Genomic DNA, 22,861 nt, shown 5'->3' with positions numbered 1-22,861 from the left:
GGTTACAGCGGTAAACAAGGAACTCCTCCCAGCTGCGGTCTGTCCTCGCAAGGTGTAACCACTTCAACGAACGATCGATCGCCGTCGTTGGACGTTCAACGCACGCACGTGACAATGACGCGGCTTTGAATAATTGGGCTGAAGAAGCTAGCCGCAATGTTAGAACTCTCCCAGTCTGATTCGCTCAGTCTTTATTAAACTGGAACATTTTGTGAGATACAGTCTAGTCACGTGAAGAACTGAAGATGGTCAAAATCAGTTTTCACCCAAGCAGAAAATTCGTTCTGGTAGATAAATCCTCCCGACTTCTCCGACACAGTAATCAAATACGTCCTGTTATGCATCCGCCAAATCAAAGATCAATAACCGGACCCGGCCGGATGCCGGCACGGGTAGAAGAAGACTTGGACTGGTTTCAGAGACGCAGTTTTGGGCACTTGAGGAAGCGATAAGGTCGAATAAGAAGGGGAAAGGTTGCGGGGGTGGTAAATGGAGTGCTTTGGATCTTGTTTCTGGGTGGTTATGCTACACTCAAGACGGGAGTAGACACTCAGGTAAAGAACCGAATAAGATCTCTGGGTCCGTCCGCCGCCCACGGCATGAATGATTAAGCAGCCGGTGCACTGTGACCGAAGTGCGGGTCAGGATGGGGCGGACGTGCGATTCGGCCTCCGCGCAGCAACACCTGCACAGCGACGGCGGATTCACTCCCGGCACTTGGACCCGACTAAATTGCTTCGGTGTTTGACTTCATGCAAGGTGGCACGATTGACGACAACTCCGGAAATGCAGGTTTGGTGATTCGTTGAAGTACTTCGTGGGTCAGTAGATGTTATGTCTTTGCTTCCGGGTTGTGGGTGTTGTGTTTTATTGCAAAACAGGTGCGCTTACGTAGCGGAGACTGTGGAACTACTGATTGAATGTTGGAAAGTTGCTAGCATAACCCCCCCCCCCCCCCCCCCCCTCCCATCACGTCGAAGGGTTAGCTTCTCACTCTGATGAGGTCGCACAGTCTCCGGCAACGGTGACAGTAGACGAGACGAGGCAGCCCGTCTTAATTACAATTACAATGCGCTACGCGGCTAATGGAGCAAAGACATGATCTGACAAAGGCCCGCCGGATGATCCTTCACGCCACCGTTCACCAGATTGGCCCAGCGGATGTTTTGCAATAGCGCAAATCGCTATCCACTATGCCTCAGTACAGATACATACTGTAGCGGGCATTTTTTCCCCCTTATTTCACACATTAGGAAGATAAGTTTTATTTTATTTTTTTAAGCAAGGCAGCAACTGATGACTGTAATTCCCGTCCTACAGGGCGCACCTGGCTATAAGCCTCGGTACACAGAAAGAGTTTAAGCTAGCGCCGTGCTCGCGTTAATGCGATGCTAGCGTTAGCACGGCACTAGCGTTAAGGTGAAGCTAGCGTTAGCACGCCGCTAGCTTTAACGCAGGGGTCGGGAACCTATGGCTCGCGAGCTATACCTGGCTTTTTTGATGGTTCCATATGGCTCGCAGTGCACTCATAACAACATACTGTACATATGATTTATGTGATTCATGCAGCGCAAATGACGCATAGATAGTTTGTCCTAGTGGGCTTGCCGTAGTTTGTTGTGGAAGTCGATGTGCGCAGGTGCCATAGGGTCGAACGCCAATCTGTTGGAGGAACTAATTATGGAAACGCCTTTTATTTGATAAGGGTCGCTCAGAAAATAAAAATATGAGTAAAGGAGGTTTTAAAAAGAATGGACCGCCTTTGTGGAGAGAGACGGCTCTGCTGTGTGCTTGAATTCACAGATGGGGAGTTTGCCCAATTAGCATTCGTACTCGATGTCGCCAATAAACATTTTGGCAATTTCGCATAAAGACAAAATTAAAAAACGAATAAAAGACGCGCCCTTGTCGGCAAGAACTGTTCACCATCGTACCAGCCTGATGGCAAATCAAATTGAATAACGTTCACGAACTAGCGGCAGGAAAACCAAGAAGCACCAGAAGTCGCATTAATGGTAAGAAGCACTTTTGTCATCATTGGTTAGCAACAGCCGGCCTAACAATGTTATTTAAAAGAATTCCGATGCTTATTGTACTCGAAAAGTGTTCGTCTTACATAAATCCGCAAAACACCTGTATTTAATTTTTTAAATATTCTGTGGCTCTTTTGAAATGCCATTTTAAAATATTTGGCATTGATAGCTCTCTGTCGAAAAGGTTTCCGACTCCTGCGTTAATTATTATAACTAATTCTGTGTACCGAGCACTGATTTAAAAAAAAAAAAAAAAAAAAGACACTCGATAGCGCATACACATCGAATATTATGTCGATTAATTGATGCCAGTTGGCCGCCATCTTGGTACTCCCAAAACGTATGGAGGACATTGCTTACAGCAGTGATTTCCAACCTTTCTAGAGCCAAGGCACATATTTTACAATTGAAAAATCCCACGGCACACCAACTAAAGTAAATGTCACCAAAAATTGATTGATTAATTACTGTATGTACTTCCTGCAATCTAATAGAAGAGGATTTTTTTCTTTTGTTCTGTCTGTCATTGTGCCTCACTGGCATCAATAAATGAATAAAGACACATTATTTCTTGGAAATAAATGGTTTTTTTTAGCAATTACATAAAATTGGATAACTTCCCACGGGACACCTGAAGACCGCTCACTAATATACCCCGGCACACTGTTTGGGAATCACTGGTTTACAGGTTGGATTATGGTGGCGTTTTTCCCAAAGTTTGGCATGTAGAATTAAAATTGGTCGCGTGAGCTTGACATTTTTTCACTTCTGGTAACATGAAAGCTTTTGAGTTCGAGTCGGTAAGCCAAAAAAGGTGAAGTGCAAAGGAAAGACGTATAACACCGCGAATACCAAGAAACCTTGCATATTACCTGATTTCTGTGACATGTTAACTTTTCCCAAAATACACTGTGAAGCACTATCATCATAACATAGCAGAAAAATAAGCATTTTTTTTTTTTTGTCATAGAATTTTAAGTCAGTCAGCTAGATATATTTTTGGAAATAAGGACTCGCAATGGGAAAATAAACTAGCTAAACGCATTGTTCATTTGTTGTCACTGCGACGTCCTATTTCAGACAGAAAATTTAAACTTATTCCCTCGCATTTGAAAATCAAATTCAATTATTATGAAATTCATCAAAAATTTCACAAAAAATGTGTTTTCTTGCTTATCCACTGATGAAGTTTGGGAAAATATTGACATTGCTTTTTTGCGAAAAACCATTGGCCTATAAAAGTGAAGCAGAGTGAACAACAACAACCGTAAACAAAACTTTGTTCAAGTGAATTAAGCTCATCAGAAAATAAAAAACACCTTTACAAGCAAACTTTTAACAGTGTCAAAGTAAATCTTTCCATCATCTGTCGCTGCACAGGTCGGCATGGTTGTTTTGAGAGTATCAAGATGGCGACTTCAGTTTTAGTGGCCATTGAGCCATCCAGTCTTTATTTTTGTAACCAGGTGCGCTGACGCTAGCGCCGCATCACCGCATAAACCGCAGGGTTGAAAACGTGAAAAAAGTCTCGGCTTGCAGGCCGTGAATTACAGTCATTGCATTTCTGTACATTTCAATGAGGAAAAGATGAGTCGTACCTACAAAAGTATTTACGTAGTAAGTATTACCATTTTTATTTCTACGGAATTCCGCCAAAAAGAAGACTGCGCTCAGAAGACGTCCGAAAAACAGCAAAGTCTTTGAAACTCTAAATGAAACCCCAAAACATTAGCATGATTATGACCATTGAATTCATGAATCGTCCTCTTGACAGGGGCTTATCTGTGCGTGTTCTTACTTGTAATACTGTATGGCAGACCCCTAAGTCACGCTGTCCCACCATATTGTCTCCTTGCGCCGCCCCGAGAGAAGTTTCTTCCCACGAAGAAAGGGGGTGTCAAAGATACCAGACACCTCCATTGCCCCCATCGCACGACCAGATTGATTCTGACGTCCCAAAAAGGCTTCCTTCAATGATATTGTTCACCTGTCTCATTGGCTTAAAGTGGGTGGGGCGGGGCGGGTAGGGGTTAATGGTGGGGGACACAGGGCAGGGGTGGGGTGGGGGGGGGCAGTTCAGGGGTATTGTCCAGGAGAAGGGGGCGAGCGCATATAAGGGCGCAGAGGCTGATGTTGAGGGGAGGGGGGGGGGGGCGGACGGACTAACCTCCTGTCTCCTTCCAGTGGGGGCCCCCTGAGCAAAGTAATGAAGTCCAAATTACAGCAAAGGATAACGAAGAACAAGCCTCCATTGTTCCCCCTCGAGCAGCGGGGCACAGGCCGTTGCTGCACTATTTAGTCCGCCCCGTTGTCTCAAGACGGGCCCCGTTTCAGAACCTTCTCAGATCAGACAAATACTGTCCCCGTCCCCCCCGCCCCACCACCGCCGCCCCCGCCTCTCTCTCTCCAGCGTTCGCCCTCGCCCTTCCTCTGCACACCCAACCACCCCCTCCCCGAAATGGGCCAAATCTCCTCCATTGTGTTTCGACTGCCTAGTGTGAAATCGATTGTGACGTTAAATGTTTTCTAATGAATAATTACTGAATGGATATGCAGGGGGAATCTGTGTAATGGATTGTAGACTGCATTTTAAAGACATCTTTTTTGTCTCTGCTTCGTGGTATTTACAGGACAAAAAAAACACTTGGCCTTTCTCAGAAGGAACGAAGGCCATAGGCGAAGGATCGGGGGGCAGAATGGGAGGGTGTGAAGGGCTTTGTGTCAATTAGATCCAATGGATTATCTTTTTTTTTTTTTTTTGGAAATGTTTTTTTTGCAGAGAGAATTGAGAATCAAAGGGCTTGCGCTCCCAAAAGAGAGAAGGAGAAAATACAAAACCAACAAAAGCTGTGAAAACCTTTGGTCCGAATGTTGGTGGTGAGAATGCAAAACAGATTGGTGGAATTTTTCCCACTCTGCTTATTGAATGCGCCGCTGCTTTTTTTTTCCTCCCCCTTTTTTGGGGGGGAGGGGGGCTCCCCAAAGTTCCCTTTGCACAATGTTTGCTTTGGTGCATCAGCACCGGTGAAACATGCGGGGCGAGGGCGATGTCATGACAGCTCGGGTCCGTCGGTGTGCCACAAGTGCAGAACTTTGCCTCAAAGCCACGTCGGACCTCTGGGCCCTTGAAACACTTTGTTTCTATTCCATCCATCCATTTTCTTTGCCACTTATCCTCACGAGGGTTGTGGGGAGTGCTGGAGCCTATCCCAGCTGTCAACAGGCAGGAGGCGGGGTGCACCCTGAACTGGTTGCCAGCCAATTGCAGGGCACATCGAGACAAACGGAGACCGACGACAGTCGCACTCACAATCACACCTAGGGGCAATTTAGAGTGTCCGATTAATGTTGCATGTTTTTGGGATGCAGGAGGAAACCCACGCAGGCACGGGGAGAACATGCAAACTCCAAACAGGCGGGTCCGGGATTGAACCCAGGACCTCAGAACTGTGAGGCTAATGCTTTACCAGCGTGTGCCACCGTCCCGCCTTGTTTGTATTCCATTTATACCAACTGGTACATTCCTTGGCAGCACGGTGGATCAGCTGGTAAAGCGTTGGCCTCACAGTTCTGAGGACCCGGGTTCAATCCCGGCCCCCCCGCCTGTGTGGAGTTTGCGCGTTCTCCCCGTGCCTGCGTGGGTTTTCTCCGGGCACTCCGGTTTCCTCACACATCCCAAAAACATGCAACATGACTTGGACACTCTAAATTGCCCATAGGGCTCACGGCCATGCTACCCTGAGAACGCCCGATCTCGTCAGATCTCGGGAGCTAAGTGGGTTTGGCCCTGGTTAGTACTTGGATGGGAGACCGCCTCGGAATACCAGGTGCTGTAAGCTTCTCTCTTGCGTCGGGAAGGGCATCTGGCATAAAACTGTGCCAAACAACTATGCGTTCATCTGAGATTACACGCTGTGGCGACCCCTAACGGTACAAGCCGAAAGCACAAGAAGAAGAAATTGCCCATAGGTGTGATTGTGAGTGGGACTGTTTGTCTCTATGTGCCCTGCGATTGGCTGGCAACCAGTTTTTGGGTGTACCCCGCCTCCTCCCCGTTGACAGCTGGGATAGGCTCCAGCACTCCCCGTGACCCTCGTGAGGATAAGCATCAAAGAAAATAGATGGATGGATGGTACATTCCTTCAGCACTCTGGAAACACAATAATTAGACGCACACAAGGAAGTCAAGTCTGGACAGCAGCTTGGGCGCAGTCACTTTATATTAGTCGCAGGTTGTGGCACAAATGATTTCCCGTAACCAATTTCCTCATAACTATAACTGATAGGAATGCTCGTAATTATGAATTTAACCTTGCAGGATATTCAATTGTTGAACTTTGAAGCAGGCTAATTACTGCTCGGAACGGCAAGTCACCAAGTACAAAAACTGACATGAACTGATGAAGGAAGTTCAGCGGTCCTGGTGCAGAACTGAACTTGACCTTGGCAGACAAATGCAAGATTTATTATTATTATTTTTAATGGATTGTGTTTGACCCAGGTGGAGATGGACATGGAGGGCGCCCTGAACGCCAGGAACCAGGTTGGCATTCAGGACTTTGTTCTCCTGGATGAGACCTCGGAGGCGGCCTTCCTCAGCAACCTTAAGAAACGCTTCTGCAAGGATCTCATTTACGTAAGTGCTGCGCAGAACTTTCGATATTTAAAAAAGAAAAATTAACAAATGAATATTTTGTAACTTTGATGGACTCTTCTAGACTTACATTGGCACTTTGCTGGTGTCTGTAAACCCTTACAAAGAGTTGGACATCTACAATAAGAAACAGATGGATGTGTACATGGGGGTCAACTTTTTTGAGCTTCCGCCTCACATGTGAGTGTCACATCATTTGCTCCATAGGCTTAATTTATAATATACGTGGCCAAGTGAATGTGAAAATCGATTCATTTTACTGATGAGTCATTGAAAAACCGGCGCTAGTCATTCATGACAAAGTCGTAATTATTATAGAAAATGGTTTTTGAAAGTAATATTTTTAATGGCTCAGGTGGTAAAGCGATGGCCTCACAGTTTTGAGGTTCCTAGGTTCAATCCCGGACGTGCCTGTGCGGAGTTTGCATGTACACCCCGTGCCTGCGTGGGTTTCCTCCCGCATTCCAAAATCATACAACATTAATTGGAGACTAAATTGCCCCTAGGTGTGATTGTGACTGTGGCCGTTTGTCTCGATGTGCCCTGCGTGACCCTCGTGAGGATAAGCGGCTAAGAAAATGGATGGATGGATATTTTTCAAACTTTTAATCCCAAAATATTACAGAAATGAAGTTTCATGATGTGCAACCAATTTTATGATTGTTAACTACATTTTTGGGCATACATGCTGTATGCATGTTTTTATTTTTTTTATTTTTGCCTTTTCCATGAAAATTGACACAAATTCATCTCGGTGGATTACTTTGTTGTTGTTAAACTGTCTATACCGTTTTAATAACACTGGGAGAGCCTCGTTACGGTGTTGCAATACACCAGAGGGATGTGTGAGCTGAAGTGCCAGGATGAGACGGCCGTTTTCCATTCACACACCGGCAGACATTAAATAAATTATTTATGCAATATGAATGAATATTTAGGAATTTGTGAAAATGCTGGAACTGTTGCACGTCATTATCTTTATTACAATTGTATAAAGACAACAGTGTAATGGGTTTAAATTGTTGGATTAGAATTTTTTTTTTTTTTTTTCTCCAACAAGCGTCTTTACCATTATTGACGCAATATACGAAATGAGCAGTGTAATGACTGGTTTATGCTTGACCAGCTACGCCCTTGCCGACAACGCCTACCACACCATGCTGGCTGAGTTCAGCAACCACTTCATCCTCATCTCGGGAGAGAGCGGAGCGGGGAAGACGGAGGCCTCCAAAAAGATTCTGCAGTATTACGCGGTCAGCTGTCCGAGCACCGCTCTCCTGAACACAGTCAGGGACAAGATGCTCATGTCCAACCCTGTGCTGGAGGTCTCACGTCACACTTTACTGTGCTGCGCTCAATGCGGGAATTTGACGGTTGCCTCTCTCTCTCTCTGCAGGCTTTCGGGAATGCCAAAACGTTGAAAAACGACAACTCCAGTCGGTTTGGGAAGTATATGGACATTCAGTTTGATAGTGAGGTAAGACAGGTCAGAGTCACACGGTTGGTTGCGCATATTTAGACGTTACAACCAGCCATTTTCTTTGCCGCTTATCCTCACGAGGGTCGCGGGGAGCGCTGGAGCCTATCCCAGTTGTCAACGGGCAGGAGGTGGGGTACACCCTGAACTGATTGCCAGCCAATCGCAGGGCACATGAAGACAAACAGCCGCACTCACAATCACACCTAGGGGCAATTTTAGAGTGCCCAATTAATGTTGCATGTTTTTGGAATGTGGGAGGAAACGGAAGTGCCCTGAGGAAACCCACGCAGGCACGGGGAGAACATGCAAACTCCACACAGGCGGGTCCGGGATTGAACCCGGGACCTCAGAACTGTGAGGCCAACCCTTTACCAGCCGACCCACGTTACATTGCATAATAATTGGGTTTTTACAATTTCTTATTTTTAAATCCAAACTCAAATCAAATATCTAGAAAAAAAAAACAAACTAGGCGACATGGTGAACATCCTCATGTTGAGAACTTAAAAAAATGGTCATGTTCTAAAACTTTTGAGGCGGCACGGTGGATCAGCTGGTGAAGCGTTGGCCTCACAGTTCTGAGGACCCGCGTTCGATCCCCACCCCACCTGTGTGGAGTTTGCATGTTGTCCCTGCACCTGCGTGGGTTTTCTCCGGGCACTCCGGTTTCGTGCCGCATCCCAAAAACGTGCGAGATTAATTGCAGACTCTAAATTGCCCCTCGGTGTGATTGTGAGTGCAGCTGTTTGTCTCGATGTGCCCTGCGATTGGCTGGCGACCAGTTCAGGGTGTGCCCCGCCTCCTGCTCGTTGACAGCTGGGATAGTCTCCGGCACTTCCCGCGACCCTTGTGAGGATAAGCGGCAAAGAAAACGGATGGATGCATAAAACGTTTGATGTTGCATTAGTTTTCGGCGGCATACAACAGTTTTACATCATACTGGGAACTGTTTCTAATATTTTATTACTTAGAAACTGCTCTCCAGCACTGCAAAGTGCACGCACAATACTGTAGAAGACATATTTCAAAATATGGCAGCGTCGAACATAGTGCTGAGCACCATGCATGCTTTTGAGGCCCTTGTCCAGGCCTTCTGGTCCACTTCTCCTATTGAGTCTCCACATTATGCTGCTTTAACTACTGCACCTTGTGACCACTCTAATTGTACTGCAATTTTTTATATTTCCTCGGATACTGAGACCAAGACTGGGTTCAGAAAATCATCTGCTGGGCCAAAAGTCTACGACATATACGCTAGAGCAGAGGTGTCAAACTCGAGGGCTGGGGGCCAGATCGGTCCCAGCACATGATTTTATGTGGTTCGTGAAGGCAAATCATGCATGTCAACTTGCGTGATTCTTCTTAAAATATGTACCAAAATTTCAAATTGTCATATCGTAAACCTGTTACCATTGATTTGTGATTCCAAAACTATCCATCCATCCATCCATCCATCCACACCGGGGTTGCCTAACCTTGACTCAACTGAGGCTTTTTTTTTTTTTTTTACATTAGAAAAATGTCACAGCACATTTCCAAACAACAACAAAAAAACTTAAAAGTGAATAGAGCGCACAGGTTAATTATGTACCTTTAGACAATTTAATTGTATATTGGTAGAAGGGTTCTGAGGATGGAACTGCCAGGCAAAAGAGCGAGAGGAAAACCAAAGAAAAGGTTGATGGATGTTGTGAGGGAAGACGTGAGTGCAGTGGGCGTTAGAGAGGAAGAAGATGCACGAGATGGGCTTAGATGGAAACTGATGACACGCTGTGGCGACCCCTAACGGGACAAGCCGAAAGGAAAAGAAGACCGTTGTAACGGCCCTTTGAGGGAAACCATAACTGCTGCATGTTCTTTTGTGAAAGTCGTGGAGCTTCTGCCTGTGGCCTCATATTCACCAGGGGGATGCAGTCGGTGGCCACATCCTCAACTTCCTGCTTGAGAAGTCGAGGGTGGTGCACCAGAACCACGGAGAGAGAAACTTCCACGTTTTCTACCAGCTCCTGCACGGGGGAGAGGAGGACCTGCTGCACCGGCTGGGCCTGGACCGGAACTGCCGGCATTACAGCTATCTGACGCAAGTACGCGGAAGCAGCTCCACCTCCGATGTCGACGCGCGGTAACTGCGCCGTTGGCGCTTGTCACCGTGTCCACAGGGCGAGTGCGCCGCGATGCCGTCCGTCAATGACAAAAATGACTGGAAGACGGTCAAAAACGCACTTCAAGTGATTGACACCGACGCGATCGACGCTCATGTAAGTTCGGCAATTCCGCTCGACGCTTTGATTTGAAGTCGGCGGTCGTAGTTTTAACGGCTTCGCCCATTGTGGGCAGCACCTGTTTGGGATTGTCGCCAGCGTTCTTCACCTGGGCAACGTTAAGTTTGAGCCCGACGGTAAAGGTCACGCCGGCCTCAACGAGAAAAATGCAGAGTTGCACTGGGTCTCAAACGTAAGGAATCCTCACGGAACGTTTGTGGTTTTTTAAGCGAAAGAATGAATTAAAAAAAAAAAATAAAAATTAAGTGACATTTCATTGCAGCTTCTTGGAGTTGATGCTAATAGTCTGAAAGAAGGTCTGACATTCAGGAAAATTGAAGCCAAAACAGACCAGGTGGGATTGTTAAAATCAGAACTGTTGCAGAAAGCAAACGTAACATTTGCTCACTGGTATTTGGCTTCCTGTCAAGGTGCTGAGTCCGTTTAGTCCGGATCACGCCGTCTACGTGAGGGATGCCCTGGCCAAGGCCGTTTATGGGCACACCTTCACCTGGCTGGTCAACACCATCAACGCGTCCATGGAGAACACCGTGAGCTCCGGGGGGGAAAAAAAAAATCAGTTTTGCAAAACTATATTGTCATTATCATTACTATAATTATTTCCATTTCAGGATCCTTCCAAGAAAACTGTCATTGGACTTTTGGACATCTACGGTTTTGAGGTCTTTAACATCAACAGGTATGTCACTTGCCATCCTTTTGCGTCACAGATAAGATTTTATTTATCTTTAAGTTATTATTTATGGTGATATGGTGGATCAGCTGGTAAAGCGTTGGCCTCACAGTTCTGAGCACCCGGGTTCGATCCCGGCCTCACCTGTGTGGAGTTTGCATGTTCTCCCCGCGCCTGCGTGGGTTTTCTCCGGGCACTCCGGTTTCCTCCCACATCCCAAAAACATGCAACATTAACTGGACACTCTAAATTGCCCGTAGGTGTGATTGTGAGTGCGGCTGTCTGGCAACCAGTGCAGAGTTTCCCCCCGCCTCCTGTCCGTTGACAGCTGGGATAGGCTCCATCACTTCCCGCGACTCTCGTGAGGATAAGCGGCTAAGAAAATGGATGGACTTAGTTTATGCATACATACAGAACAATATGTAAATGTGAATGTTTTTGTGCCCTTGTGATTGAGTTGACTTAAATATTTAGCACCCACGTTTAGTAATGCCGTAGATCCACAAAGTAAACAAAAAAAACCCCCAAAACAACTAAAGATAAAATCCTCGATTGTCATTCATGTAAACACTAGAAAGAATTTCAGTTTAGCAGCATTTTCAAATTTAGAAGGGTAAATTTTCAGGGTAAATTGTAAATAAAGTATGTGAAAAGCAAAAATCAATTGTAAATATGTAATCAAGGCAAAAGCAAAAAAAAAAAGGAAGGAATGTGATTGAGTACGTCGTAATAATGTTTCACCCCGCGTTATAGAAATAAAAAGGAGAATCCTAATTTAATAAGGTATTACTTCTAGGGTTGAAGTTATGTTGTACATATATTGTATCAGCACATAATTAGTATGCATAAATGTAACATAATTGCCGATGTATTTTTTGTATTATTGTTGGTATTGAATCGTGAATTCATCTCCCACACAATGGAGAGGTTGTTTTTTTTAAATTGAGATTTAATGGTAATACCATGTGTTATCATTTATGTATTTTCTGTATGCATACACAGAACAATATGTAAATGTGATTGAATTGACTTAAATGTTTAGCACTCACATTTAGTAATGCTGTAGATCCACGAAGTAAAAAAAAAAAACCAAAAGATAAAATCCTTGTTTGTCATTGTCATTGATGTAAACATTTTCAAATTTAGAAGCTCTTTCAGGCTAAATTGCAAATAAAGCAGGTGAAAAGCAAAGAACAAGTGTAAATATGTAATCAAGGCAAAAGGGAAAAAAAAGGAAGGAATGTGATTGAGTACATCGTAATAATGTTTCACCCCGCGTTATAGAAGTAAAAAGTATTGAAGTAAATATGTGCCACCAGGATTTGAATTTGAAATGCCACAGAAAACGGGATTCGAATTTGAAATGTGATCACATTTTCAATAGTTGCTACAATTCACTGTCTGAAATTCACCGTCTGTGCCACCAGGCAGGGTTACTTCAGGTCAGAACCAAACAGCCAGCCAATCCAGTTATGCTTTCTTAGTATGTGACGTCACATGACTAAGAAAGCGTAACTGCGATTGGCTGGGTCAAATTTCGGACAGTGAATTGTTAACATTGAATAGTTACACTGATCACTTTACATTTCAAATTCAAATCCTGGTGGTACATATTTACTTCCATAAAAAAGACAATCCTAATTTAACGAGGTATTTATTTATCGGGTTAAAGTCATGTTAACTTTAACCCTTAAGTTAAGTTAACTTAGTACATATATTGTATCAGTGTGTATGCATAAATGTAAAATCATTGCAGATGTATTATTGTTGGTATTGAATAGTGAATTTGTCTCACACATAATGGAGAGGTTGTTTTGTGTTTTTAAATTGAGATTTGATCGTAAAACCGTGCGTTATTATCTTTTGCCTTCAGTTTTGAGCAGTTCTGCATAAATTACTGCAATGAGAAGCTGCAGCAGCTTTTCATCCAGCTCACCCTCAAAGCGGAGCAGGAAGAATACGAAGCGGAAGATATTGAGGTAATTATTGGACCCGAAAATAAAATATGCGTTAACGTTGGTTAGCTTGGATCTTGAATGGCGTTTCGGTCACACGTTTTGTTTTCCTCAGTGGGAGCCGGTGCAGTTCTTCAATAACAAGATCATCTGCGACCTGGTGGAGGAGCGACACAGAGGAATTATATCAATCCTGGTACAGCTCGGAAATCCCAGACTCGATGGGAGAAAGTGATTTCGCGCTGATGAATCTGACCCTGCAGGATGAGGAGTGTCTCCGGCCAGGAGAGGCGACGGACCTCACCTTCCTGGAGAGACTGGAGGAAAAAATGGGGAATCACCCTCACTTTGTCTCGTGAGTTCACGATATCAGCGAATAAGAAGTCGCGATTGGAATGACGACAGATCAATAATCTGCCGTGTGGACGTCGGTGCAACTCTTCATCTGTTCCCCATCGTCTTCCTGTTGGTGCGCAGACACAAGCTGGCCGACAAAAAGACTCGCGGGACGCTGGAGAGGGGAGATTTTCGTCTCTTGCATTATGCCGGAGAGGTCACCTATTGTGTTGTGGGTAAATTCAAGCGCGACCTTTCACAGAACCCTCAAAATGTCAATTGGGTTTTTGAACTTGTCCAAAATCTCAGAATCTGTTTGTTTGTTTTGAAGGTTTTCTGGACAAAAATAATGACCTCCTGTATAAAAATATTAAAGATGTAAGTATACAATTATTTTTTTTCCAAATAGTTGACAACTCTTAGGGAATCTGAACAGAGATGTTTAAAGGGAAATTCCGGTGTTTTGGGTTAGCAATGTATCCAGTAGGTCATGTCATATGTACTGTACCTTGACAATGTGATGTTAATCCTCTCTCATTTAATGTTTTTTTGAGAAGATTTTTATCGGCAATTACAAATTGTCATTGGTGCCGCCATTTTGGCGAGTCACATGACCTACGTGCGCAGATGTAACGTAATAGGCGCGGCAACAAAGGCTCGGTTACGTTCGGAAACAGTTGTGGCCAGCGTGGATTTTTCGGATTTATCCTCATCTGATGAAGAAATAGTCGGGAAGACGGAGGAATACTTCCATATAGATTTGAACCTGTGGCTGTAAATAATGTTGGATCTTCGGACGGAATGACGTGAAGACTGACTAGCGAGCTCCGGTGGCGGGAACGCTTGCAAGCTCCGGCGGCCGCTCGTTCGTAGGACCTCGCTCGCCGGAGCTCCCTCGCAGCACCACTGCACGCCGGAGCTCGCTTGCCAGATTCCGCGTCATTACCATCTGAAGAACCATATGCGGCTGGCGCACTTATGTCCTGCGCGTAAGCCTCCGTGTCATTCCCGCCCAAAGAACCATCCAAATATTCTACATTATTTACAGCCACAGGTTCAAATCTGTATGGAAGTATTCCTCCGTCTTCTCCATGAAGCAATACTGCTATTTTCTTCATCAGATGAGGATAAATCCGAGAAATCAGCGCTGGGCATTACGGTGTCCCATATAATCGAACGATTGGAACGGCACGTAACACGTCACATTCACGCACGTAGGTCATGTGACTCGCCAAAATGGCAGCACTGGGTGACAATTCGCAGTTGCCGATAAAAATCTTCTCAAAACACCATTAAATGAGAGAAGATTTAACATCACATCGTCAAGGTACAGTACACATGGCATGACCTATTGGATACATTGTTAATCCAAACCACCGGAATTTCCTTTTAATAATAGATTACATATTTAGACGAGTGAAGTGTGTTTTCCCACCTTCCCCTAGTTGATGTGTCACTCGAAAAACCCGATCGTCAGGCAGTCCTTCTCCTGCATGGAACCAGACAGCAGGCGAAGACCAGAAACTGTAAGTCGTGCCGCGGTCACCTCGATGCCATGAAGTCCGGAAACTTCTGTCGGTGGCAGTGTGAAATCTCATCTCCGAGAGATGAACGGTGGACTCGCCTTCCGTGTCTAGGTGGCCACCCAGTTTAAGAGCAGCCTGATGAAGCTGACGGAGATCCTCGTGGCCAAAGACGCCTGGTACATACGTTGCCTCAAATCCAACGAGTCCAGGACACCGGGTACTTTTATTATTATTTATAATTTACATAAATGCAAGATTTTATTTTTGAATCATCACTCAAGCTCCTTCTCTCAACTCAGGACAGTTTGATGAAGCTCTGATCAGACACCAAATCAAATATTTGGGCCTGATGCAGCACCTGAGAGTCAGACGCGCTGGTTTCGCTTACAGGCGGAAGTACGAGGTCTTTTTACAGCGGTACGAAGCCACGCCCAGGCCGGGACGCCGTGCCGATCACAAATGTACAATTCTTTGTCTAACGTACAGTATTCGATGACGATATATGTCAAACTGAACAGTTACAAGGCTCTGTGCCCAGCCACCTGGCCACATTGGAGAGGCGACGCCGCTGACGGCGTGTTGATGCTGGTTCAGCATCTGGGCTATTTTCCAAATGAGTACAAAATGGGAAGGTGAGAGACGTTTTGTCTGCAGTTTAGCTGCGATTATGGCACACATGTTCAGTTTCAGACTCTGGATTTTTGTCATCTCTTGTGATGAGCTGTAAAATCTTTCAATCTCAATTTTTTTTTATTCTCCTTTTTATAACGAGAACCAAAATATTCATCCGCCACCCGAGAACCCTTTACGCCACCGAGGACGCTTTTGAAAAGTGTAAACATCAACTCGGTGGGAGCCAAGTCGCGGTGATTCCCGTCCTCGAATCACGACCGGCTGCGCGTTGAGTGAACCGTTTTTTTTTTTTATATTTCAGCGACAAGACTGCAGGCCAAATACAAAGGCTACCGGGCGAAGGGCGAGTTCCGGAAACAGAAGGAGGCCGGTGAATGAGACGCTTACTGAATTTCGTGGGTGATTTACATTTCGGGTAAAAGTTCATAATCTCACACTTCTTTTTCTCTTTTATGTTTGGTGCCCCTCAGCAACAAAGATCGAGACGTGCTGGAGAGGAGCGCAAGCAAGGAAGGAGCGAGACAAGAGAGCGTGGGCCGTCAAAGTCATCAAGCAGTAAGAAAACGAGCCGAGAAGCACGCGCCCGACTCATCTCGAGGGAAAGCCAAACTTTCATCCGGACGCCATTTTTGTTGTCAGATTCATCAAGGGTTACATGACTAGAGGGCAAGCAAAAGTCACAGACAACTCCGAGTATTTGGCCTTTGTGCGGCAGAATTACCTCAACCGGCTCAAGGACAACCTCCCCGAGACAGTTTTGGATAAAAGCACTTGGCTGGCTCCGCCAAGCGTGCTGGCTGAGGTATACGGAAACGACATTCCCGCAAAAATTCAATGGGCGTTAATAGATACTTTTCACGTGACGTCATTAGTCACATGACTTTTGTTTACGACGCCATACTGGATGGCAAAACTACGATACAACTTGCGGTTTTTTTTAGTGATCTTTTAGTGAATATTAGCTTGCTTTTAAGCGTGTTACGGGCTTTTCATCATGGTATTTCATTGTGCGGCGAGAACGGACAGAAAAAGGGGTCCGACACTTCAGGTAGTGTTTACCTTTTGCTGGGCATTCAGCTCAGATCTTTACGGAGGTCTTTAGGCTGTCCATATGTCTACTACCACCCGTAGTGAAACTTTGCTTTCCAGGTTTGCGGCGGATAACGTGAACCTCGTAGCCTTTAGCTGCACTATTGCTAACTCGTGGGAACGGGCTCCGGCGATCTCTTTTTTTCGAGGGTGAGCTCCGGCCCCCGGCTGAGTAACTTTTCGCGCACACTCGGTGAGTTGGAAGCGAAAAACTATGCGGTCTCGACCATCTCATCGCTGTTTGTGTTGTTACAAGTCTTTAAGCAACAGCTTGAGTTCTGTCACAAAGTGCTCACGTGACTCACAGTTACCTTGCGCCTTCTCGCGAAACTTCTATCTAGCAAATACCTCGTTGTCGGCGTGTTTTTGGTTTTTCGTGAGTCTGTAGTTATACTACCATCACTCTGACACCATGTTATCATCTTGCTGTCGTGTTATTGAATAACGTAGACGTGAGTCCAACTGTACCTTTTAACGTGGGTGATATTTATTTCGCTTTTACCCCCGCCAACCTCTCTAGCTCACTTCCTTTATCGTCCTGTCTTGTCACGCCCTGCTGACGTCGACACAATGCTCTCGAGTTTCACATGTGGCTTCTTTATTTCTTCTTCTTTCTTTACTCCTCACTCGGGCACAAGTGCTTCCATCGCCTCTGGTTACAGTGTTCGTTTGTCAAAGGACTTTAAAGATAAAAGATCAAACAATAGCTGTAGCTAAAACATTACAATATATACACTTATCGCTTCCTGGGCATGATATGTAGACACGATCTTGCCGTCCAAAATGGCGTTGTCAACAAAAACATGCGGTCGGCATGACGTCAATGAAAAGTATCTATCGGCCGCGCGACAGTTAACTTTTGCGCGTTCTTCCGCGCCGCAGACGTCAGAACTGCTCCGGAAACTGCACTACCGCCTCATGGTGCGGAAATACGTGAGGGGAATCACGCCGCAGAAAAAAACGCAGGTGAGGCATGCGTCTAAAAACAATTTGCATTTATTTTGTTATTCACTTTTTTTTTGCATTTTCCCTCCTCTTTTAGCTTCAATTGAAGTTCATTGCCAGCTCCATGTTCATGGGAAAAAAGGAAAGTTATCCACAAAGTGTTGCTCAACCTTTTGCGGACAGCAGAATCAGTGAGTGTCAGATCAATATTATTACATATTGCATACAGGTCGTCTATAATTTTTCAGACACGTGCTGCTATCAAAATGTGACTTGTTTTACAAGCTTTTACATTATCAAGAATGACATTACACTTGTTGGATTTTTTTTTCCATAGAAACAGTTCAAAATGTACAGTACTGTATATTCATTTTTATATTCTATATAAATGATTAACTACTTGGTTATTTTTTTCAAATTCATATAGTAATACAGAAGTAGCAATATATCAGCTCTACTCTTCCACAACACTATTGAGGCCTTTATTCAAATAAATACATTAAAATGTGCTGTGTAGTCGAGAAAATCAACACTTCCAGGCACTATTCGAGGAATAGGAAAATGAACAATTATCGTTTTAGGTGATGAAGATATTAATGCAAGAGTCCTGCAGATGCTTCATAGTGAGCACATCAAGGTAGATATGTTTTTTTTTTTCATTTCATCTCTGATTAACTCACATAAAATCTAAAAAATTGCTGCCACACCCCAAAAAAAAAAAAAAAATCGCTATCACGTTATAACATGATATGTTTCATGTTATAATGTGGTTAATTACGCGTTGTACTGTGAATAATTTCATGTTACAACGTGAAAAGTTTCATGTTAATAATGTGAAAGGTTTCACGTTATAACCGTATTCATTTCATGGTATAGTGTGAAACTTTCACGTTATAACATTACATGCTCTATGTTCTAATGTGATTCGTTTCATGTTATAACGTAGAAAATAATAAATAAATAAATTTTCACCCTGCCACCCAAAGGCAATGACTTCCGGTTCTACTACATTACTACATGTTCTTGCTCAATGTGCAAGAGGCAATCTTCAGGTACACCACGACTCCGTAAAAAGGTCACCAAATTCACGTTTTGTGCAACACTCAATGAGAGTCCACTTCTCGCTGTGTCTTCCTGTATGCCACCTTGGAAGGATGTGAGTGAGCACAGGGTCGCAACAACTTGACGTGAACTTTTCAGGTTATAACGTAGAACTCATGAGGTTCTGTGATATGTTTCATGTTATAATGTGATAAATTACATGTTACAATGTGAAATGATTCACATTATAACCTGTAAATAACCACATAACGTGAAACATGTCATGTTATAACATGAAACATCCACATTCTAATGTGAAACATATCATGTTATAACGTGATAGCGACCTTTTATTTTGTGTGGCAGCAATACGCTTCCACAGAAATCAACTGTCATGTTTTCACGCATTTTCTTTCTTTGCAGTACAGCGTCCCGACGATTAAATACAACAGGAATGGTTTCAAAACGAGGCCGCGGCAGCTCATCCTGACTCAGGCGGCGGCCTACATGGTCGAAGAGGCCAAGATCAAGCAGACGATTTTGTACACCGCGCTTCAAGGTCGCCATTGCCGTCACCGGCTCGCCATCCTTTTCCACTCAGCTGTTCAACTCTTGGGCTTCCGTTTGTAGGCATTTCAGTCAGTAACTTGACCGACAGCATCGTTGTGTTACACGTAACACGTGAAGACCCCAAAGACAAGGTACGCAAATCTACTCGGTTCGGATTATATCAGCTTTATAGTCATCTGTTGATGTATATCAAGGTTCATCGCTTCATCACTTAATTATTGAGAGTAGCTAAAGTGCAATGTGTCTATTAACCCTTTCCGGGCAGGGGTTGCAAATGTAAAACAGGTTTAATATAATCGAAAATTTTAAGTCCAGAGTATCATTTTCTGAAAGTAGCAGATTTTACTCTCTGCAAAATTTTATTTGGTCCAGAGACGGTTAAAAAGCTGCTGACAGGCACCATTTGCTGACTCCCAATCAACAGGTTACATCCCATCTTTTAAAATTACACACATTCAGTCACGGCTACTACAGTACTGTAGAATGTGAGGATGGCAACCCCAAGCGGAGAAAAATAATACTTGCACCTCACATGCATGTGCAGTATTTTGGTACAATATGCGTAACACTTCATAATATATCCATCCATCCATTTTCTTTGCCACTTATCCTCAGGAGGGTCGCGGGGAGTGCTGGAGCCTATCCCATCTTATCGGGCAGGAGGTGGGGTACACCCTAAACTGGTTGCCAGCCAATTGCAGGGCACATGGAGACAAACAGCCACACTCACAATCACACCTAGGCGCAATTTAGGGTGTCCAGTTCATCCATCCATCCATCCATCCATCCATTTTCTTTGCCGCTTATCCTCACAACGGTTGCGGGGAGTGCTGGAGCCTATCCCAGCTGTCAACGGGGCAGGAGGCGGGGTACACCCTGAACCGGTCGCCAGCCAATCGCAGGGCACATTGAGACAAACAGCCACACTCACAAACACACCTACGGGCAATTTAGAGAGTCCAATTAATGTTGCATGTTTTTGGGATGTGGGAGGAAACCGGAGTGCCCGGAGGAAACCCACGGAGAACACGCATACTCCGCTCAGGCGAGGCCGGGATCGAACCCGGGTCCTCGGAACTGTGAGGCCAACGCTTTACGAGCTGAGACACCGTGCCGTCTTATATATAAATAGTAAAATACATATTTGGTCACCACTATGGATTGAAGGATGCCTGATGTGATACATTATGGTCATCAATGACCATCAATTTTCAAGTTTGTATTGTTTATGATTGTGGTCATAGTTTAGTGGTGCCGAGGCACACCGCATCGAACTGAATTTTTAGAATGTGTTGGTTGCCAAATACATAAACCACGTGTCGAATCTCAAGATTGCGCACGTGTACATCATGTTTTGGCCAGGGAGCGAATTGAACCCTGTTGACTTCTTGTGACGTGCTAAATGTTTCAGGGAGATCTTGTACTGCAGTGCAAGCACTTGTTTGAACTGGTGACCAAACTCAGCATCGTTGCTAACAAACAAAATGTGGTCAGGGTCCTTCAGGGCAGGTCAGTCTCAAAATGCCAAGCTAAAGAATGGTTCCACAACTACGCAATATATTTTTGCTCATCCAAATATTTTGTGTTTGCATTGGTGTGCAGCATCAAGGTAGAATTTCAGGCTGGGAAAGAGAGCGCAGTCGAATTCAGCACGGGGCCGGAGCCGACGGCGTACAAGGCCAAGAACGGTCACCTCATGGTGGTGCGTTCGCTCTCGTCGTCATGACAACCTTTCATGGAGTAGATGCGTTTGAGTTTTAGGCTTACCTGAATCCCACAACTTCTGCCGATTCAGGTTGCAACCCGGGCCAGGCCGAGGTAACACGAGGGCCAGGGCGGATACAAAAGAGGCCCCTGCATCTTTCACGGGACACGCCCCAAACCTGCCTCAACACGGCCGCGGGGTACACGTACCGGCCACACTTTTAAAAGCACTTTAGGACCAGCCTACTTGATGAACGACATCTTCTCAGACTACGTCTACATTACTACCATCAAATATTCTTCTTTTCCTTTCGGCTTGTCCCGTGAGGGGTCGTCACAGCGTGTCATCTTTTTCCATCTAAGTCGCTCTCGTCCATCTTCCTCTCTAACACCCACTGTCCTCGTGTTTTCCCTCACAACATCCATCAACCTTTTCTTTGGTCTTCCTCTCGCTCTTTTGCCTGGCAGCTCCATCCTCAGCACCCTTCGACCAATATACTCGCCGTCTCTCTTCTCCGGACCTGTCCAAACCATTGACGTCTGCTCTCTCGGACCTTGTCTCCAAAACATCCAACTTTGGCTGTCCCTCTAAGGAGCTCATTTCTAATCCTATCCAACCTGCTCATTCCGAGTGAGAACCTCAGCATCTTCATTTCTGCTACCTCCAATTCTGCTTCCTGTTGTCTCTTCAGTTCCACAGTCTCTTATCCGTACATTATGGCCGGCCTCACCGCTGTTTTATAAACTTTGCCCTTCATCGTAGCGTGAATCTTCTGTCACATAGAACACCAGACACCTTCCACCAACTGTTCCACCCCACTTGGACCCGTTTCTTCACTTCCTTACCACACTCTCCATTGCTCTGTATTGTTGACCCCAACTATTTGAAGTCGTCCACCCTTGCTATCTCTTATCCACCTATATATCTACTGCAAACAGGAAGGGGCTTAGCGTGGATCCCTGATGCAGTCCCACATCACCTTAAATTCTTCTGACACACCTACAGCACATCTCACCACTGTTTTTATAAATTTTGCCCTTCATCCTAGCGGAGACTCTTCCGTCACATAGAACACCAGACACCTTCCGCCAACTGTTCCACCCCGCTTGGACCCGTTTCTTCACTTCCTTACCACACTCTCCATTGCTCTGTATTGTTGACCCCAAGTATTTGAGGTCGTCTGTCCTCGCTATCTCTTCTGCCTGGAGCTTCACTCTTCCCCCTCTGCCCCTCCTGTTCACGCACATTTATTCTGTTTTACTTCGGCTCATCTTCATTCCTCTCCTTTCCAGTGTGTGCCTCCATCTTTCTAATTGTTCTTCCACCTACTCCCTGCTTTCACAATATCATATGCACACATCATGGTCCAAGGGGATTCCACTCTAACCTCTTGTCGGCCTGTCCATTCCTACCACAAACAGGAAGGGGCTCGGCACGGATCCCTGATGCACTCCCACTGCCACGTTAAATTCTTCTAACACACCTACGGCACACCTCACCGCTGTTCTGCTCCCCTCATACATGTCCTGTACAATTCTAACATATTTCTCCGCCACACCAGTCTTCCGCATGCAGTACCACAGTTCCTCTCTTGGTAGCGTACTACCATCAACTTACCTATCTACTACCATCAAATGTAGTTATTTCAATTAAATTACTTTTTAAAAAAAATCACTCACGAGCATCAGCATTAGCTTCACCATCTATCATTACAACTTAATGAGAGCCAATACAAGAGGTATTAATAAAATTATATATTAATGGTTGAATACTGAGAAATATTTCCATTTCCGTATAGATAAGATAAAACACTTCCCAGTGTAATTGCTACTACAATCACAGCGACATTATCATTATAAAAAAGAAAAAAATTCCGTAATTGTCTTTGTCAAGGCAGAATTTTGATCAAGCTTTTGTTCGGACTTCATTACAGTGCGTT

At 44.8% G+C, this 22,861-nt stretch overlaps 1 protein-coding gene and 1 pseudogene across 1 annotated transcript; both read left to right on the top strand.

The window, feature by feature from the left end:
• The first annotated feature begins 615 nt into the window (after positions 1–615).
• myo1ha (myosin IHa) lies at positions 616–22,861 on the top strand. Its single transcript, XM_061818292.1, has 32 exons — positions 616–792; positions 6,535–6,669; positions 6,752–6,867; positions 7,814–8,012; positions 8,084–8,164; positions 10,072–10,251; positions 10,327–10,425; positions 10,505–10,621; positions 10,712–10,783; positions 10,860–10,979; positions 11,061–11,128; positions 12,996–13,101; positions 13,193–13,273; positions 13,341–13,432; positions 13,555–13,649; positions 13,745–13,791; positions 14,859–14,939; positions 15,051–15,156; positions 15,239–15,356; positions 15,458–15,571; positions 15,712–15,788; positions 15,874–15,942; positions 16,043–16,127; positions 16,212–16,374; positions 17,544–17,627; positions 17,704–17,797; positions 18,188–18,243; positions 19,071–19,206; positions 19,278–19,348; positions 20,629–20,726; positions 20,820–20,919; positions 21,013–22,861. The coding sequence occupies exons 1-32, from the start codon at positions 787–789 to the stop codon at positions 21,037–21,039; spliced, it is 3,093 nt and encodes a 1,030-aa protein (XP_061674276.1). The 5' UTR covers positions 616–786; the 3' UTR covers positions 21,040–22,861.
• LOC133500079 (5S ribosomal RNA) lies at positions 5,754–5,872 on the top strand (annotated as a pseudogene).

Source organism: Syngnathoides biaculeatus, chromosome 4, assembly GCF_019802595.1.
Source record: "Syngnathoides biaculeatus isolate LvHL_M chromosome 4, ASM1980259v1, whole genome shotgun sequence".
In the NCBI taxonomy this organism is placed as follows: domain Eukaryota; kingdom Metazoa; phylum Chordata; class Actinopteri; order Syngnathiformes; family Syngnathidae; genus Syngnathoides; species Syngnathoides biaculeatus.
The sequence above is the reverse complement of the archived record's forward strand: the minus strand, read 5'-3'. Positions and strand labels throughout refer to the sequence as shown.

Excerpts from the sequence above, each read along its gene's own strand:
- myo1ha (XM_061818292.1), top strand. Across the intron at positions 15,157-15,238 it reads CAACGAGTCCAGGACACCGG|GACAGTTTGATGAAGCTCTG; the intron begins GTACTTTTATTA and ends CTCTCAACTCAG. Across the intron at positions 15,357-15,457 it reads TACGAGGTCTTTTTACAGCG|TTACAAGGCTCTGTGCCCAG; the intron begins GTACGAAGCCAC and ends CAAACTGAACAG.